The 14,255-nt window shown below is 39.2% G+C and overlaps 1 protein-coding gene and 1 pseudogene across 4 annotated transcripts in view; both read right to left on the bottom strand.

Annotated features, from left to right (window-relative positions):
• LOC149844260 (phospholipase D zeta 1-like) overlaps positions 1-577 on the bottom strand; it is a 136,568-nt gene extending 135,991 nt beyond the window's left edge. For all 4 annotated transcript variants that reach the window (XM_090000456.1, XM_090000457.1, XM_090000458.1 and 1 more), the window contains exon 1: positions 84-577. In XM_090000456.1, the coding sequence (XP_089856582.1) occupies positions 84-320 (237 nt within the window). In that variant the 5' untranslated portion in view covers positions 321-577. The remainder of the gene's footprint in view (positions 1-83) is intronic.
• Positions 578-6,364: 5,787 nt separating this feature from the next.
• Positions 6,365-9,207, bottom strand: LOC149844259 (uncharacterized; annotated as a pseudogene).
• Between the last annotated feature and the right edge of the window lie 5,048 nt (positions 9,208-14,255).

The following is a 14,255-nucleotide window of genomic DNA, read 5'->3' as shown; positions in this document are numbered from 1 at the left end:
CAAAATAATTGGGCCCCGTACGTGATGAATAACAGAAGCAATAATGAAATTAACAAACAAATGACAAAATATAAGGACCGTGCCTGTCTATATTGGAATTCAAAGGTGTACGAGAGCAACGCCGGGCTAATATCGCTTGGATCCGGCCTCGAGACGGAGACGATCGTCGCCTTGGGCAGCTCGTCGAAGATCCACGACAATTCGACCCCTTGGCGGACGTAGTGGGAGGGCGAAGAGGCCAGGGCCGGCTCCGACTGCATCTGGAAATACTGGTGGGATCCGCTGCCGGAGATGAAATTGTCCGACGAATCCCTCGACATCGCGCCACGTTCCGGCAGGATTCAGTCTGTAATCCGTCAGATTCCGGCGACGCCGTCCGATCTCGTCCGTCTGCTGGGAGTCGGTGAATCTAGGGTTTCGGAGACGCGAAATTTCTAGGGTTTTCGCGTCCAGAGGCAGCGAAAGAGAGAGGATGGAGGAGAGCGAGAATTGCTTGGTTCGAAGGGGCACTCCTCTTTTTAGTTGGTTTTTTCTCTCTCGTGCCACGTCCAGCACAACGACGACGAAGACACGCAAATTCGAGGGAGATGGTTAGCGGGGAGAAGGTATTTATTCCCCTCAAGAACGCGGGAGAATTCGGTTCGATCGACGATCCGGTTCTATTCTATTCCGATTCGAAACGATGGGCCTCTGCCCCCCTAATCCTAGCCTCCTAGGCCTCTGGTTAAAGTAAACGGGGTCGGACTCGGTTCGATCTAGGATTCCAATTCGGACGGGAAAAACGTAAAACCGAATCTGAATCGGATTACCTGATTGGATATATTTTATTCGTAATCGGTTCCTATTATCCATCTAACTCGGATTTGGATTCGGATGTAAAACTGCATATTGGATTCAAATCCGATCATTTACCCTACCCAACTCGATTTATCGAATCTGTAGGGCAGTCAACGGGTCAGGGTTGACGAGGATAGAATCCCAAACCTGGACTCGCATAAATTTATAAATTTATTTTTATTAAAAACATATATAAAATGCTCGGGTCAGGTTGGGCACCCGGCAGAAAAAAGTAAATAACCGGGTCAGGTTCGATACCTGACAAAAATCATGACCCGGACCCTACTAGTATATTGCTCGGATCGAGTTCGGGTTGACCCAAATGTTATTTGAGTCAGCATTTTCCATGCTCATACCCCAGAATTCACATTCCGGTCGAGTACCCGATACAAACCGGTGCCATTGACAGCCCTAAATCCGACTAATTAAACTCAAATCTGGTTAAGTATCATATCCAAATATGACGGGTTGACTTCTCTAGTCGTTGACCAATATCACCAACCTCGTTATTGAGAAAATCTCCATGAGATAAGAAAATCCAGCATTATTTTAAAAATATTTGGTTTACGTGTGAATATCTGAGAAAATATCACAAAACATTGTTTGGTATTATATTTCTCTTTAGAAAAATCACAATAAAATCATTATATTTTCAAAATATCACCAGGGTTCCTTACATAGCCATTGACTAGATCATAGTCTCAAATATCCATGGTATGTTTAAAATAACAACATTTTGAATTCAAAAGCCAAGAAAATCGCCATATTTTTTAAATATTACCTATTCCTATTTCTTAAATGTGTACGGTTTATAGATTTTCCTATACTTTTTTACTTCATGTAACGATACGTTCTTTTTTTTTTCTAGAAAACAGATTTTTTATTTATCAGGAGATTTTCTATAACCAAGAAATTAAATCCCAAAATTGCGATTTGTGACTTTGACCGAATAGCAGAGCTTGACAGATCAGAATTTGTTTTGGATTTCCAAACTATGAATCCTGTCTACCCACGGCTCTTAAACATTTCTAGATCTACCAATGGGGGCTCCGCTTGTCTGGTAGGAGCAGTTAGTGGACGTCACCTTGTGTTGAGCCGTTGCAAGTTCGAATCCCAACGGCATCTGCCTAAACCCAACTTTCTCTGTCAAAAAAATAAATAAAAAAAACTTCCAGATCTTGTTAGCTAAACGAGTAGGAACCATTTGGTGTATTCATGTCTGAATCCGAAAACAGTGGACCCGAGAGAAGATCAAGTGATCTTGGCATCCTCACCGTCCACAATGTACATGGTCCTTGTGGGGATGAAGCAATGGACCGTGAAGATGTCAAATCACTTTCTTAAAGTGATTTGACAGATCACCTGATCTGCTCACATGAGCCCCCCTTGCTTATGATAATCATTCAGTCTCACATGTGCAATCTATGTCACAGGGACATGTTCCTAATGACACGAGTCAGGCACGTTGACACGACCAGACCATGTCTAAGTGTTGTTTTTACATATGCTAATAGTTTTAAATAATTTTAATAATATTCTGATAAAAATGTATTTTTACACATTAGAATATCACAAAAAATTAAAAAGTTGTGTTTCCTCATATCCTATTTTAAAAAAAAAAAAAAATCAAACTCACGAGTCGGATCGTACACGTACCTATGAGACATAGCACACAATGCCCAGACATTCAATAAGAGGAAATAGCAAATTAGATTCAAGTTCAATCAAATATTTTTTCTATCTATCAATACCCCATTAGTCTGCATCCATCCAGTTATTATGATTCAATTGTGCCCAGATCCAACCCAATTTTATGCCCCTGAATGCGTTAGATTTGGTCTGGAACTATGCATAACCGGATCTGCTGTAGTTGGTCCCTAAATGGGTTATTGGACTGGTTGCAAGATTCAATTTTGATTAGTTAATTGCTTTTGCTTGATAAAAAATCTGGGTGCAAAATAATTTAATCCAAGTTGGAATTTTCTTGGATTCAGATAGTTTCACATTTTTATCACGCCTTCTGTCCGACCATTTATTTAATGGGATGGAGCTTGCCAAAATTGACTAATGGGTTCAGGTTGGTCACATATCCATACCAAACCCATGCTACTTATTGTTCAGAAAAAGGTAGGTAGATTTAAACCAACGGTGGCTCCGCGTGGTTGGTACGAGCTGTCAGTGCACGTCTCCTTGTGGCGGGACGTTGCAGTTTCAAAACCCAGTGATCTGTTGAATAGTAACCAGTAGGGTCTGCCTAACCCCAGCCAAAGCCAAAGAGAAACTATATCCGATGGGCAGCGAGCAGCACTTATGGAGTTTTTTTCACAGCATAAATAACCAAATAGGACCCCAGTCAATGTGACACCTCTCGACGGGAAATGGGATGTCCAAACTATAGTTTTAAAACCCAGTGACTCGTGGCTCAACCTGTCATGAGTTGATTGGTGACTCTGCCGGGTCATGTAAATTTAATATTTTATATAAAATATGTAAAATATATGTATATAATATATAAATTTTATATTATAATATTAATATATTATATACATTATCTTTTATATGATATTTTTATAATATTATATTGTACAATTTTCTTTTCATATATTATATACACAGTACACATACTATATTTCACATAATATATGTAATTATAGTTCATATATATGACTTGGCTAAGTCACCCTATGACTCAGCCGAGTTCTATGAGTTTGAGGTCATTCCCAGAATTAACCCAATGAGGGGGCCAAGAAGTCAAGGGAGTCACTAGGTTGCCTCGCTGGGTTTTTAAACACCTGTAATGGTGGTTTTTAATTGTATAAAAGGGTTAATATTTTAAAATAACTTTTGAAATACTTTTTTATTTTTTAATAACATATGTCATCCAATGGTGAAAAAGTACCTATTGGCCTACTGAGCCGACTTTAACAACATTAGAAGAAATGCTTGGTAAATATTTCAAAGTTTGACTTGTAGGTACGTAGCCAGCCAGTAAGAGCAGTCCACGTTATTTCAAAAATGTTGAACTTAATCAGGTGCCATCACATGGCACAGTTACATGGCAGTGTGCCTCTACACCTGGCTGCTCTGCATCTTTAACTAACAGTCTGTCGGTTGTGAGGCCCAAAAGCAGGTGGAGGGCAGAGAGATGTAGAGGCACATTCAAAGCGTATCATGTGATGGCACCACGCCCATATACCCTATGCGTTTTCTCATTAAACAAAGAAAAATCAATGAACAAAAAATGAAACAAAAATTACTAATATGGCCAACAAGGGCTCCCTCATTGGGTACGGATGACTTGTGAATGGAGGTCACAAGCTCGAAATACACGAGCGGCATTCCTTGCTGTAAGGTCAAAGTTGGGTGAATTCCTTGGTAGGAAGGAAGACCTCCAACCAATGTGCAGCTGATGAGGGGGTGGTTTTTTCCTTGGATTATCCAATGGTCAGCTTCGATTGATGTAGACTCGGTAAGTATTGATCAACGATCCAAGATCCAAATAGATTTGGACACGTGCAAAAGCATTTTATGGAAGTGAGTCTGAAAAGGACTCAAGAAAATAGAGTTTTGAAACTCGTGCATTCTGTTTCCACAGAAGCAGTCTAAAGGAAAGTTGTGCATGACTTGTGTGCCTTTCCAACAAATCCAAAATCACTGGATTCAGATAAAAAATGTCTGCTTCACGGACTCGAAACTGAGACTAGTAGGCAAGTCTATGACAGGCTCTCTGGGATTGATAGACGGCCTGTTCGAAGAGGTTTCTGACTCCTCAAACGGTAGAGTTTGTAAAAACTCCCAGCAGAGATATCGTAGGTCAGATCCAGACCTTTTTAACGAACTATAATTTGAATTTTCTGAGTTTTTTACAATCATCTATGAATTTTTGAACTTTCAAAAACGTACATGGTACTTGATATAAGTTGTAATCTAGGGCTCGTAACATGCATTCATATCAACGTGAGTTTCGAACTTGCAGACGTACAAATCAAATGAAACTTAGAAGAGGAATTAAGTTCAACAGTATTTTAGCTAACTAATTCAAGTTTCAGATTCACAAGTCATGCAGGAAATATTAGAAAATCGGAAATCTCAAAACTCTAAAATAGGATATTAACAAAGGATATTAAATTCTCAACTTTTCGACAACAACATAAAGATGGATAATTTAGAGACCCCTTGGAAAAGATTCGGCCATGACGATGAACATAAAAGTTTTAGAGTTATGTCTTAGCTTTCCACAGAATCAAAAAAAATAAATTTTCATGGAGAGAATAGTGAGAAATCCACAAAATACAGAACATTGTTCACAGTGTTCTAGACGGGACAGGAGATGACAGACTATGTCCAACTAACGGCTTGACAGAGAATTTTTGGGACCCTGTCGGTCGATTTAGGTTGCGACCTCAACAACAATGTTGAAGGTCTGTGTCTTGGTTTTCCAAGAAGCTTAAGTACCCCAGAATCAGATCAATATCTTAGCAGATACAGTCGATTCTTTGGAGTTATCTCTGACAACTCTGGAATCAGGATTCTGATTTTTTTGATAGAAAACGAAATGGATAAAACACTATGCTCAAAATCAAGATATGGCTAAAAATCACATTCAATATCACAAAAGGCTTATAAACACTCAGAACATTTACAACAATCAATTTGTTTTGCATTTTGCAATCGATAAACAATGATCTTAGCAATCAACAACAAAAACAAGTAGAGAGGAAAACCAAACACAATATTAGGATAGATCAAGGGGGAGTGTTGTTGGACAACAATCACAGTCTCATGCCCTTGCACAACAGTTCGTTGCTGACCTTCTAGCCTACAACACTCTCAAGCTAGTGCAGCCACAACCAGCCACTAGTCGAACTTCACACCAACAAGGGGATTCAACTAAATTTGATTTTTTTTTCTCTCCCAAAAAACTTCCAGCTTTTTCTCTTTTTTCCTTCTCCAACAAAAAAACCCTCCCCCATGGTCGACCTCCATGAGGGTCTTAAGCCCTCAAGGTGGTGGCCATCATTAGGCCGCCTCCCAGCCCCAATCATGCATAAGAGAGGGGAGGCCTTCTTCCAAGGCTGCTGCCCACTTGACCACTTAGAGGTCTCTATTTGAAAAGGAGCATTATTACCCCCCAACAACTCTTTTTGACCTTCTATGGTCAAACTAATTTTAAATGAGGGTTATAGATGTCCAACCAAGGTGGCGCCAACTATGGTTTGGGGTTGAATTGGATCTTGGATAAGATCCAAGATTCAAATGATGCTTTTGCTCTGAAAACACTATAGGATATTGGGTTTCTAAATTGGAAAAAAAAAAAGAAAACTACCCTGAGTACCCCATACACCCTCCAGTGCCGCAAAACAATCCTACAAGGCACTATAACTATCCAGATCTGTAGAATCCAGCACCTAAAAAAAGAAAATAAAAAAATAAAATTACATAAAATAAAGGTTGACGAAAAAATGTTCAAAATACAATTCTATGAAGAGCGTAATGGAATCAAGCGAAGGATCAAGGCGAGCATTGACTAAATTACGAATCCACTGAGACAAGGGACGTCTTGCAAGTGGGTGGATTGCCTCGGGTAGTGATGCCCAAATCGGGTCTGGAGAGTTGGATTAGGATCCAACTTCGCTTCTGAACTCTGAACCTCTGGATGCTCTGCATCATCCCCCCCAGGTTGAAAATGCTTCATCCTCGAAGTTGGCTCCTCGACATCACCATGGTACTGCTCCAAGTGTTTGACGTTGAACACGTTCATAGTCTTGAATTGAGGTGGCATTTGAACCCTGTAAGCATTAGAATTAATGGCATCAATAACTGCATAATGACCAATGTGCTTAGGTGCCAACTTACCATGTAATTCAGGAAGCAAACGTTCTTTAGTAAGAGTTACCCATATCAGATCTCCAGTTTCAAACAATATTTGTCGATGCTTCTTGTCATAACTTGATTTATACTTATGTTGTCTTAAAGCTTCTAGTGTACCTGTTCATGAATATCTTGCAGCAAAGAAACACGATCTTGAACATAATTTAAAACATGACCAACAACAGGAATATGAGTTAAATCAATAGGAGAACATGGATTAAAACCATAAAGAACAGTAAAAGGGCTAAATTCAGTAGAATGATTCACAGACTTATTGAAAGCAAATTCACCTTGTGCAAGTATTTGAGACCATGTCTTAGGTTTATCATTAATCAAAACTCGCAATAGGTTTCTTAAAGACCGGTTAACAACTTCAGTTTGACCGTCAGTCTGCGGATGATGCACAATGCTAAATTGGAGGTTGGTTTCTAACTTTTTCCATAATTGTCGCCAAAAATGCCCTATAAATTTAACATCTCTATCAAAAGTGATAGTTTTCGAAATGCCATGTAATTTTCAAATTTCTTTGAAAAATAAATTCGTTATGGGATGCGTCCATGGTTTTCCTACATGAAATAAATTAGGTCATTTTTGTAAATCGATCGATGACCACAAAAATAGAATCAAGACCATGAAAGGTCTTAGGCAATCCTAACACAAAATCCATAATTATATATTGCCAAGGTTTCTCAGGATTAGGCAAAGGCAAATATAACCCTGCATTTGTAACATCTGCTTTAGTGATATGACACGCATGACATTTTTCTATAAATTTATTCAGATCCTTTCGAATGTGGGGCCAAAAGTAGGTTGAAGACACTAACTGCATAGTTTTATCATAACCAAAATATCCCTCATTATGTATCTCAGAAATTAAATGTGGTCTCAGTGAGCAATCTGGGATATAAAGCAAATTGCCTTTAAAAAAAATTCATCAACTAGAGAGAAATTGTCATGAGAATGATTATTCACTTCATTAACAATTTTTGAAAAATAATTATTTGACTCATATAACGAAGTGAATTCTTCAAAACCTCAAACGAATAATTTCATAGTAGACAGAAGAATGGTTTTCTACTTAAGGCATCCACCACAACATTATCCTTTTCTACCTTATGCTTCAGAACAAAAGTAAACTCTTACAGGTATTCGACCCATTTGGCTCTTCGGGCATTCAATTTATGTTGTCCATTGATGTATTTGAGAGCTTCATGGTTAGTATGGAGAATAAATTCTTGATGAATCAAGTAATGCCTCCAGTGCATTAATGCTCTAACGATCGCGTAGAATTCCTTATCGTAGGTGCTATATTTCAATTTAGCTTCATTCAACATTTCACTAAAGTAAGCACCTATACCCACTTCAGCACCTATACCTACTCAAAACAACACCTATACCTACTCCAGACGTGTTACATGATAATTCAAAAGCAAGTTCAAAATTGGGTAGGACCAACACAGATGTCGAACAGAAATAAAATTTTAAGCACTCAAAAGATTGTTGAGCTTTCGAATTCCATTGAAAGGTCTTTCCTTTGATACAATCAGTCAATGGCACAAGTATGCTGCTAAAATGCGGGATAAACCTTCTATAGAAGGAATCTAATCCATGGAAACTGTGAACGACAATGATAGAAGTTGGCACAGGCCAATCTCGAATAGACTCAACCTTCGAAGGGTCAATAGATATACCAAAAGTTGACACCACATAACCGAGAAACAAAACTTCAGTGGCCCAGAAGATACACTTATCTTTGGATGCATAAAATTTCTCACATTTAAGGATGTCGAATACTAAATGTAAGAGTTACATATGTTCGAGCTCAGTTTGACTGTAAATGAGAATATCATCGAAATAGATGGCCAAAATTTTGTCAATGTAAGGTCAGAAAATTTGATTCATGATTCTCATAAAGGTAGATGGAGCATTGGATAATCCAAATGGCATCACGAGCCATTCATAGAGAGCGTCACGAGTTTTGAATGCAGTTTTCCATTCATCTCCAGATCTAACTCGTATTTGATGATATCCACTATGCAGATCTAATTTGGAGAATGTTTTTGAACCAATCAGTTGGTCCAACAAATCATCCAATCTTGGAATGGGGAACCTATATTTGACGGTTATTTTGTTGATAGCTTGACTATCAATGTACATTCGCCATGTCCCATTCTTCTTTGGCACAAGAAGAGCAAGAACTGCGTAGGGACTAAGACTCTCACAAATGTGACCCTTAGTCAATAATTCCTCAACTTGTCTACGAAGTTTTTTATACTCTGTAGGACTCATGAGGTAATGCGAGGCATGTGGTAACATTGATCCTGGATGGAAGTCTATATGATGTTGGACTTCTCGCAAAGGGGGTAATCCATCAGATAATTCATCGAGAAAGACTTCACAAAATTCTTCTAATAGGAATTTGACTCTAGAATCCACAACAACAGAACTAGGCCCATCAGGTGATGAACCAGAATCAACAAAGAACATGAAGTAACACATGCTTGATTGATTGAGAGCCTCTTGGAGCTCATGTCTAGCAATAAAAGCACTTGAGAGCTTAACCTTCAATGCAGTAGGCTTAGACGAAGTGGGGTGAGAGATTTGAGTAGTAGATGGAGTACGAGATGATGATGCAGATGAAGATAAAGAAGACAAAGGTGGTAAGTCCTTGGACGACTTCAAATGAATCTTTCATCCCTCAAACGTAAACAAGTATGAGTTAGATCGGCCATTATGGATAACAGATCAATCATACTGCCACGACCTTCCGAGAATGATATGACTCGCATCCATAGGAAGCATATCGCACCAGACTTGATCAAAATAAATGTTTCAAATAGAAGATTTGACCAAGCACTGTCAATCGACACGAACATCAGTGCTCTTTTGAAGCTATGACATCTGATATGGACGGAGGTGAGTCTGGCAACTCAAGCCTAATTTGGTCAGCTTTGACCGATATCACATTTTCACAGCAACTGGAGTCAATGATGAATCATCACACTTTTTCATTGATGATACAAGCAGATTGAAAGATGTGAGTTTGAAGCCAACGATCATTTGTTTCCTGACGCGGGGCTAAACAAATCTGTCTAGAGACGAGGGCTTTACCTCTATTAGGTAGCAACACCTCATCCTCCATGCATTCCTCTTCTGGTTCTTCTTCAAAGGATTCAATCTTCGGATCATAAATGGGATCAAACTCGGGATTTAATTGAGCATCCTCTTCCTTATGAGATCCATCGACGAATAAGGCTTTGCCACGACATTCTATGGACTTATGACAGAGTTTTCCACAAGTATAACACTTGATGAAGGTGCTCAAACTAGAGGTCCTAGCTTGGTTTCCTACCAAGCCATTATGGCTCATAACCCTAAGTGGGTTTGACGCATTGGAGTGATGGTAGGGTGGGGCAATTTTCGCATTGGGGACCATAGGGGCCCGCGCTACTAGTCTAGTCACAGGACTAGGCCTAGCCAAGGTCTTTCTCTGAGTGTACCTCTCCCATTGACGTGCCTTTTGATGTGCCTCGGGCACCGTCTAACACTTAATAAAATTCAACATATCTTGTAATTGGAAGTTCAGACCTCCAATATACTTCGAGACTAACTGCTCCTCACTTTTACGGATGTTGTTTCGTGCAACAAAATCATAAAAAATTTCGGTGTACTGATCCACCGATCAAGTTTCTTGTTTCAGACTTTGGTATTTTTGATATAGGTCTCGGTGATAGTTCAATGGCAGAAATTGAGCACGAAGTTTCTGCTCTATGTGCTCCCAACGCTCAATCGAGACACAACCCTGATGTTTGCGCATTTGCTTGAGCTATCGCCACCAGGCTGTAGCTCGACCCTTCAATTTGAGGGATATTAATCCCACACGACGATCCTTCAGGACTTCTTTAAATTCAAAGATTTTGCGATCTTCGCTAATCCAATCTAAGAACTCTTGGGAAGTTTCAGTTCCCTTGAACTTGGGGATCTCGAAACGGAGACCGAAGTCTCAATGAGATCTCCTTGGCTGAGGGTGATCTCTCATTTTTGGACTGTGACGATTTGACTCAAAGTCATCATTAGAGTCAAAAGATTGGGTCTTGCATGTTCCTTGGGAATCGCGTGGACTTCGCTCTGCTCGTCATTCTTGTGTTATCGTGCTTTCGACCAGTTGATGAGTTAATTCTTCAATTTGGCATCTAACTTTGACAAGTTGCTTTTGAAGATATCGAACTTCATAATGCTGGTCACGATCATCTCTAGCCCTATTAAAGTCATTTTAACCCGACCACCCATTCGACCCGCTATGGTGAATGATACTTAATTTTTTTTTACTCTCTCCTTACATTGAGAATCGTATTGGATTGAGAAATCTAGCAACCCTCGCTCTAATACTAAAATGATGTGGACTTGATAAGTACCGATCCACGATCCAAATGGATCTCGACACGTGCAGAAGCGTTTCACGGAAGTGAGTCCGAATAAGACTCGAGAAAATAGAGTTTTGGAACATGTGCATTTTGTTTCGACAGAGGTGGTCTAAAGGAAACTTGTGCATGACTCGCATGCCTTTTCAATGAATCCAAAATCACCAAATTCGAATCAGAAATGTCTACTCCACAAACTCAAAACTGAGACTAGTAGGCAAGCCTATGACAGGCTCTTCGGGCTTGGTGAACAGCCTGTTCGAAGAGGTTTTTGACTCCTCAAACGACATAGTTTGCAAAAACTCCCAACAGAGATATCGTAGGTCAAATTTAGACATTTTTAACGAGCTATAATTTAGAATTTTTTGAGTTTTCTATGACCCTCTATGGATCTTTGAACTTTCAAAACCGTATGTGATACTTGATATAAGTTATAATCTAGGGCTTGTAACATGCATTCATATCAATGCGAGTTTTAGACTTGTAGACGTACGAATAAGATGAAACTCAGAAAATGAATTAAGTTCAACAATATTTTAGCTAACTAATTCAAGTTTCAGATTCACAAGTCATGCATAAAATATTAAGAAATCAGAAATCTCAAAAGTATAAATCAGGATATTAACAAAGGATATTAAATTCCCAACTTTTCAACAACAGCAGAAAGATGGATAATTTTGAGACCCCTTGGCGAAGATTCAACCATGATAATGATCATGAAAGTTTTAGAGTTATGTATTAGCTTTCCACAAAATCAAATTTTTGTGGAGGAAATCGTGAGAAATCCCCAAAATATGGAACACTGTTTACAGTGTTCTGGACGGGATAGGAGCTGTCAGACTCCATCCAACCGATAGCTTGAGAGGCAATTTTTGGGACCCTGCCAGCCGATTCAGGCTGCAATTTCAATAGTAATGTTGAAGGTCTATGTCTTGGATTTTCAGAAAGCCTAAGAATACCAGAATCGAACTAGTATCTTAGCAGATACAGTTGATTATTTGAAGTTGTCTCTAACAACTCTAGAATCGGGATTCCAATTTTTTTGACAAAAAATGAAATAGATAAAACACTATGCTCATAATCAAGATATGGCTGGAAATCACATTCAATATCATAAAAGGCTTATAAACACTCAGTATATTGACAACAATCGATTTGTTTTGCAGTTTGCAATCAATAAACAATGATCTTAGCAATCAACAAAAAAAATGAGTAGAGAGGAAAGCCAAACACAATATTCAGATAGATCAAGAGGGAGTGTTGCTGGACAACAACCACCGTCCCATGCCCTTGCGCTGTAGTCCGTTGTCAACCTTCTAGCCTCTAGCACTTTCAAGCTAGTGCAGCCAAAACTAGCCACTAGTCGAACTTCACACCAAGGGGATTCAACCAAACTTGATTTTTTTTCTCTAAAAAAAAACTTGCAGCTTCTTCTCTTTTTTTTTCTCAAACAAAAAAAACCTCCCCCATGGTCGACCTCCAGCCCTAATCACGCACAAGAGAGGGAGGCCTTCTTCCAAGGCTGCCGCTCACTTGACCACTTAGAGGTCTCCATTTGAAAAAGAGCATTTTTACCCTTTAACAACTCTTTTTGACTTTCTACGGTCAAACTAATTTCAAATGAGGATTATAGATGTCCAACCAAGGTGGCATCAACTGTGGATTGGGGTTGAATTGGATCTTGGATAAGATTCAAGATTCAAATGATGCTTTTGCTCCGAAAACCCTACACGATATTGGGTTTCAAAATTGGAAAAAAATAAAAATTATCCTGAGTACCCCATACACCCTCTAGTGACACAAAACAATCCTACATGACACCATAACTATCTAGATCCGTAGAATTCGGCACCTAAAAAAAATAAAATAAATAAAATAAAATTATATAAAATAAAGATTGATGACAAAATGTCCAAAATATGATTCCATAAAGAGCGTAATGGAATCAAGTGAAAGGCGAGCATCGACTAAATTGCGGATCCACTAAGATAAGGGACGTCTTGCAAGTGGGTGGATCGCCTCGGGTAGCAATGCCCGGATCGGGTCTAGAGAGTTGGATTGAGATGCAACTCCACTTTTAAACTTTGAACCTCTGGATGCTCTGCATCATCGACCTTACGGCCTACGTCAACAATAATTTAAAAACCGATGTCAAAATGGCCTAGGGTGATTCACATTGAAGGTAGAAGGTGTTTGTTACTCCCATCCAAGCAAAGCTACTTTCCCTTTAAAGGGAAATCTAAGAAGGAAAGCGGTTCTCATGGGTGAAGGGGGGCTAGGAACTCATTTTGACAAGAAAATTGCTTTTTTATATTTATCATGTTAGTCACACTCATATTTCTCATGAAGATGTTTATTTCTGTGTTAGAAAATATGCCCTTGTGTTTCATAGGGAAGAGCATAAAACAAGTGCCCTTCAATTTTTTACTTGCCAGACATTCCTCCGATAAAAAATGAACAACCTTAAGCAACCCTAGAAGCTTAGAATCAAACCAGAATTCTAGTGCTCGTTGGGTCATGACAGAATTTTAACCCCACGGACACTTTGACGCAGTTGCTGATAAATGTAAAGGACATAGTAATTGGGATACAAGGGAGGAGAATGATAGCTTAACTCTGGAAAACAAGCCCTGCAGATATGTGTTGCCACGTGTTAATTTATAACGTTTGTCCCCAAAAATCTGTTTCACCTCATTTCTTAAATTCAAAAGCACCCCTCGTTTTGTAAAACTGACAGCGTGAAATGATGGAACTTGACTGTTGGGTTGCACATTGGGTCAACGAAAGTAGACAATAGCGAGTGGCAGCAGGCATAGGAAGAAGGTGCTGATCCCTTCATACCAGGTTTGACTTCCATCAGGTGTGCGGGTGCCTTTAACTGGTGGTGCCTTAAGAGCCTGGTTGTAGTGACTCCACCCGGAGGCGGGCCCATTAAGTGTAGTCATAAAAGAAAAAGTAGGCAAGAGTGATCAAGCACTTGGCAAGTTAGCATCATGCTCTTTAACATTTCCATGAAAATGGCCACCAATTTCCATGTAAATTGAGTAATCAGAGAGCACTTGAAACAAAAGAAGTCAGCTAATCGACCCATGAATCGGCATCATAAAATTAATTAAACAGAAAAAG

Source organism: Nuphar pumila, chromosome 3, assembly GCF_984573655.1.
Source record: "Nuphar pumila chromosome 3, dmNupPumi1.hap1.1, whole genome shotgun sequence".
Classification (NCBI taxonomy): domain Eukaryota; kingdom Viridiplantae; phylum Streptophyta; class Magnoliopsida; order Nymphaeales; family Nymphaeaceae; genus Nuphar; species Nuphar pumila.
This window is presented reverse-complemented; position numbering and strand designations above follow the sequence as displayed.